Below are 6,236 nucleotides of genomic sequence, written 5' to 3' on the forward strand. Positions count from 1 at the left end.
TTACAAATATGCTTGGTCTTTAATCATATTCAAACTTCCTTCTCTCATATGTATCATGTTTACTCCTCAGTGATCTGAGAAGTGCCTTGTAAGGAGTATCCACTTCCCTCTTTCACTGAGTGCTCTGCTGTACTAAGCTGTACAAACACCTGGTAGGTTAATTAGAAATCTGAAGTCAGCCTTATTGGCAAAATGGAGTACAATGGGGAGTTGAGAAAATTTCAGTCATTCTATGGAAGGGACTACAGTTTGTAACCCATCTCTGGAAAAGATATCTGTTTTTCTAGAGTTTTGTAATTTTACATATAATATACAAAATGTTAGGAGAAGCATTTATGTTTATTTGTTTGTTTGTTAGATTTATTTATTTATTTTGAGAGAAGGAGAACAGGGGAGGGATAGAGGCAGATGGAGAAAGAGAATCCTAGGCAGACTCCATGTGGAGTGTGGAGACCTACACAGGGTTTGATCTCATGATCCTGAGATCATGACCTGAGCTGAACTCAAGATTCAGACCCGTAACTGATTGAGCCACCCAGGACACCAAGCATTTATGTTTTTTAACTCAAAATACTATTTTAATGTAAAAATAGGTAAAATGATAACTTTTAAAACTGCCAAAGAAAGACAAACACCTGATGATTTTGACAATAAGTTTTATTTTAAATATTTTATGATTACATTTATATTTCCATACATCAAACATAGTAGGAAAAAATCTCTTTGGGAACACATAAAAACATTTTAAAGTAAAAAAATAAAGTCAGTGTTTAAAAACACAATAATTTAAGTAAAATTATTTAGAATCCATTTATAAATAATAAATAGGTTTTATCTAGTAAGAAATTACTTTATTAATATTGCCTTTGAATTTTTGCTGTTTTGAGAAACAATTCTAACTCAGAGTTCTGATGATTCAACACAGCACAGTATAACAAGGCTGCCCATGACAAGATAAGACTGGGAATATCAAAAGTAGGATTGTTAGTTCAATGAAAATTTCAGATAAATAATGAAATACTAAAAAATTAATCATTGTCTGAATTCAAAACAAATTGGGTGTCTTGTTTGTTTTTAATTTTGCTAAATCTGGCAACCTTGTTTAGAATAGTTCTCTAATAAAATATCATTTAGTATTAAAATAAATATAAATTCGCTACCATCATTCTACTAGTCTATCAACAATGCTTCCTTTCCCATTTTTCCAAATTTATGCACAGATATTCTTATGTTTATTTCTTAAATAAATATATAAATAATAAATAAGCAAACAAGTTTCACTTGAACATAATTCAGACAACATGAGAAAAAGTTAAAGTGCTTCCATGTCCTCACATTTCTGTAAGTTAGGATGGTGGCGGACACTTTTTCTCCAGTTGAGGAATAAAGAAGAAACCAAGGCAAAGTTTAACATGGACTGGTGTATCCTGACCAGCAGGCTGGGGTGGAAAGTTGTAGCAACAACAAAATATTTCCAGGATTTCCAGCTAAATTTGAATTTACAGTAAACAATGAATAATACTTTCAATATAAGTGTGCCTAGATATTGCATAAGACATGTATGAGACATCAATAAACACTATTCATTGTTTTACTTAATATTCAAATCTAACTGGGCATACTGTATTTTATCTGACAACCCTACACCAGACCCACATGGAACATGAAGTGCTGAAGTAGATTTATATGAAGTCTCATTGACATCTTTGCTGAGGAATTCTTGGAAACCACAGAGAATGTGTTTGTTTGTTTCATGGTTCCTGTTTCTCAGCCCTGAAAATAAATAAAATGGGAAAAAATTAATTAATAGTGTTCTAATAAGGAGGAAAATATCATTTTTTAAAAATATATTTATTAGGAAATAAATAGTCTTAGATATTCATGTATTAGAATTATCCTAATTTTCAACTACGAGTAGAGAGACAGGTAAGTTATCATCCAAACTAGGAAACTTCTGAGAATGAAAGGGAACTAGTTCCCTGGACAAACTGAGATGTATGGTCTTCCCAGTCATGAGTACAACAAATTCATTATTGCTATGGTTTTTGTTTTGTTTTGTTTTGTTTTGTTTTGTTTTGTTTTGTTTTTAATCAAAGACTCAGATTCCCAAGAAAGTAGACTTCCAGCAGCAACAGAAAATTTATAGGCTAACTTTTAGACAGCATGTCTCAGGGTAAATGAAGAATTAAAAAAAAAAAAAACACAACTTACTTCTTCAAAAATATCTGCACAATTTTCTGTACCCAGCTTTCCTTGGGGTCCAGGCACACCTCTTTTCCATTGACAAGCTTTACACTGAAATGAGAGAGATATGATTAAATCAATACTTAGAAGATTTCAGACATCCCTTTGCCCTTCAAGTTGTGGTTCCTGAAGTATGAGCATAAAATCTGAGTCCAACTCATTTTTAGTTACAAGGCATATTTAAATGTCATGGAGACAACGAATCTTTTTTTTTTGTTCTGCCCACTACTGTATTCCTGAACCTAGAACTTTGCTGGATACTTCCACCTTCCTCAATTTTAGGTTTGCTGAAGTAACATATCTAATCACTTTTGAAAGTACTTACATGATTTCTGAGTTTTCACAATGTGGGCCACTGTCAATCACTCTCAGTTCTTTGATGTATTTGGGATGGAAAGGCGTGGAATGAGTTTTAATGCACTGGCATCTGAGTTCTGAACTCACCCTTGATAGAACTGCAGCTGTGGAAAAAATAACAAAAACAAGGATTAATTTCATCCCAAATGTGGATCTGCTGGCTACTCTCTCCTTAATTCCAATCTGATAATTTGGTGACTATGTGTTTGGTAAACAGCACTTCTTTGGTAAACTCATTCGTGAAGGAGAAGTCTGGATATTCTCCTAGCCCCTAAGTTCAAGTAAGAAAACCACAGCTGTCATTAATGACAGCATTTGTGGACTTCCTGCATAGAGACTTGGAGTTGTCTTTGTGAAATGCTGACATCCTTATGGTACTTTTTCTTCTAGTTGATTGTGTAATCTTCCATGATACCACAATGCTACTTATAGTATGTAAACTAAGATTCAACAACAGAGAAGATGCCTTCAGAAAGAATTAATAGAAATATGTAAGTTGCATAAAGATGTCTCTTAGCGAAATCTATAATGCTTAATGGCAAAGAAAAAAATGTAAAAACAAACATTTCTAACTGTATTTATTTCAAGGGAGAGATCCCAAGAAGGTTTACAATTTGTCAGGTTGTCTTTAAATCAAAGAGGGAAGCTTGTCAATAAAACAACATGTGGAATAAAGTTATGGAGTTATCTCACTTGATATTAATAAATAAATGGGTAATTGTGGTCTCTAGTAAGATATATTCTAGGGGCATCTGGATGGCCCAGTTAGTCAAGCATCTGACTCTTGGTTTTGGCTCAGGTCATAATCTCAGGGTCATGAGATCATCTGGCTCCTCACTCAGCGTGGAGTCTGCTTGAGATTCTCTCTCTCTCTCTTTCTCTCTGCCTCTCTCCTATGCTCTAAATTATAGATTTATATTAATGCGTTTATATGTATGCATCCTATAAAGTATGAAAAATAGGAGCAAGATGTCTCTATTAATCAAACTTTATACTTTTCTAAGTATTGTAGAGATAAAACCTAAACAATTAAAGCTTCAATTTAACTTTAAGTTACTGCAAATATTATTTCCTTTACTTGAATAAAGAGGATGTTTGCTGTTAAAAAATTAAGGGAAATCTTGCTATCTGAGGATATCATTTAGACACAGGAAACCTCCGTAGACCAGAAAAATCTGCTTACCTTCACACAGAACTGCAGAAAGCAGGAAAACTGCCAAGAGAGCAACAGCCAGCTTGGAAGTCATGTTGATGCAAGGTGCCTTCGGTCTGGTTTCTTTCTGGATCTTGTCCCAGAGGCTTGTGAGCTCTGCTGTCCCAAGGGGCTTCTATTGGTTGGAGAGCTTCTGTGGCTTTTTATATTATTCAGAGCAGCAGAGAATATGCACTCTCATTCTTGCATTATGTCAGAGGAAATTCCACAATATGCAACCATCCGCTTGCCCTTTGAGAGCAGACCTGAGTCATCAGACTCTAATTTGTCTCATCAAATATTTGGCAGGATTGAAGTTCTATTGGATCTTTAACAGATTTTAATTTATTTTATTTAAAAACATATTTGTTTTAAAGCACATTTAAAAATAATTGTTAAATATTCAAGCTTCTTTGATACATTATTATCAGTTGTAATTTTTTATGTATAAATAATTTTATTGTTGTACTATCTGGCATTTGTTAAAGTAGGGTCATTTATGATTACTTTTTAAGGGCACGGTCATTTCTTTAGGTAACTTACATGTGCTTCAATGACAGAGAGGGTAATCTCGCCAACCACTTTTATTGAAGACGTAATTTTGAGAAGTCCTTTTCTGAGCATTTTGGAAAGTTTCCAGGAACTATTACTGTTCTCAAGGAGCATATTACAACTCTTCAAAAGATTTGGCTTTTTAATGTATGTCTGAAAGAATGAAAAGACACATCTTTCAGTTCCAAAAATATTTATCAAGTAAATTCTGAGTCATGTGGGGATCTAGAGATAGATAAGACTAGATACATGTTTTCAAAGAGTTTGGTCCATCAGAAGAAGAAAGCAATATAAGAATTTTACTATATTACGGAACAGATAAGTGGTATTGATATGTTAATCCCAACAAGGGCATAAAGACAGAATATTCCATAAGCAGTGTGAGCAGGATATTGAAGGAAGAGAAGGTAGAGAAAAACATCACATTCTATATAAAGACATGGTTCAAGGACAGGTGAATGAAAATATGTCTGTGCTCTAGGAAGTGTTTCACTGGGGTCACTTGGTTGGAGTGGGATGGAGTGGTGCTAATTATACTTAGTGAAAAAAGTCATCTAGGTTCAAACTCTGCTTCAGCCACTTAATTTTTGTATGACTTTTCAACTTTCTGAGTTCAGTTTCTGTATCTACAAAATGGACTTAGTAACACTCCCATCTCATAAAGTTAATGTATGTAAATTTCCTGGCTTAATTTTTAAATTGGTAAATTCCCACCTATTCCAAATGCTATGACTTATATTTCTCATTTTTATCAGATTACTAATTTCCATACTGCAAGGATATTCAACCAACAATTATTTCCTAAAAATATCATTTGCCTTAGAGGCATTCTTGATAAAAGATCAGTTTCTGAAGTACCAGTTGAGCCAGCTTACAGCATGTAATGTAACAATATAATAAAATAGAAACATCATCAGTTCCAGTTATGGTTTGCCAAAATTAAAGCTCCAAATAAAAATATGACTGCATTAGCATCCGAGTCGCCCTTTCAAATGAAAATCTGGAATATGGAGAATCTTAAAATCTATAGAATTCCAGAACTCTTGAGGAAGTAACTTGCTTAAACATTGATATAAGATTTATTTTTTTAAGATTTTATTATTTATTTGCTTATTTGACAGAGAGAGAGAGAGAGTGTGTGTGTGTATGTACACAAACAGGGAAGGCAGGAAGGGAGAAGCAGGCTCCCCACTGGGCAGGAACCTGCTGTGGGGCTCCATCCCAGGACTCTGAAATCATGACTTGAGCCAAAGGCAGATGTTTAACCGACTGAGCCACTCAGGTGCCCTGATAGAAGATTTAAATTAAATTCTTTGACAAAAAAATGACTGAAAATTAAAGAAATAGTAATGTTTCAGAATTTGAGCATTTGTGGTTTGGGGAGAAAAAAACTTCCCTTGCTGAAAGATTTGTTTGGTGAATTCAGCTTAACTGCTTAAATATCATTTCAATTTGCTTGATGCCAGTGACCGTGTATGTATTAATTAATCTTCACAGCAATGCCATAGTAATATTTCTCATTTTACAGATGAGGAAACGTAACAATGTCTCCAAGTTCATATACCTAAGTAGCAGTGTCAATGGTCCAAAAACTTAGTGTTAGCCCTGGTCGAAAAGCACACTCACAAAGGGGAGTTGAAAGAGCTTTTCTCGAGTTCACTAAGATACAAACCATCTTTTTATGACTCAGTGAAGTTTCTTACTTTATCCCTTGGTTTTCAGAGATTAGTCTTTTTTTTTTTTTTCTTTTCCCAGATAAAAGGCACCAAGAGAAGGACTAAAACTCTGTCCACATCTGGGCAAGTACACAGTTCATAAATAGTTGATTCAACAATTTTCTTCTTTCCCAGGAGGCTGGCTAAAGCAGTGAGCTTGTCCACACAAGTGTGTG

The 6,236-nt window shown here is 34.2% G+C and overlaps 1 protein-coding gene across 1 annotated transcript; it reads right to left on the reverse strand.

The window, feature by feature from the left end:
• Positions 1-651: 651 nt before the first annotated feature.
• On the reverse strand, positions 652-3,919 carry CXCL8 (C-X-C motif chemokine ligand 8). Its single transcript, XM_045998411.1, has 4 exons — positions 3,785-3,919; positions 2,570-2,705; positions 2,212-2,295; positions 652-1,773 (listed from the first exon to the last, which is right to left on the reverse strand). Exons 1-4 carry the CDS (start codon positions 3,846-3,848, stop codon positions 1,752-1,754), a joined length of 306 nt encoding a protein of 101 aa, XP_045854367.1. The 5' UTR covers positions 3,849-3,919; the 3' UTR covers positions 652-1,751.
• Positions 3,920-6,236: the final 2,317 nt, after the last annotated feature.

This window comes from Meles meles, chromosome 2, assembly GCF_922984935.1.
Source record: "Meles meles chromosome 2, mMelMel3.1 paternal haplotype, whole genome shotgun sequence".
NCBI classification, from domain to species: domain Eukaryota; kingdom Metazoa; phylum Chordata; class Mammalia; order Carnivora; family Mustelidae; genus Meles; species Meles meles.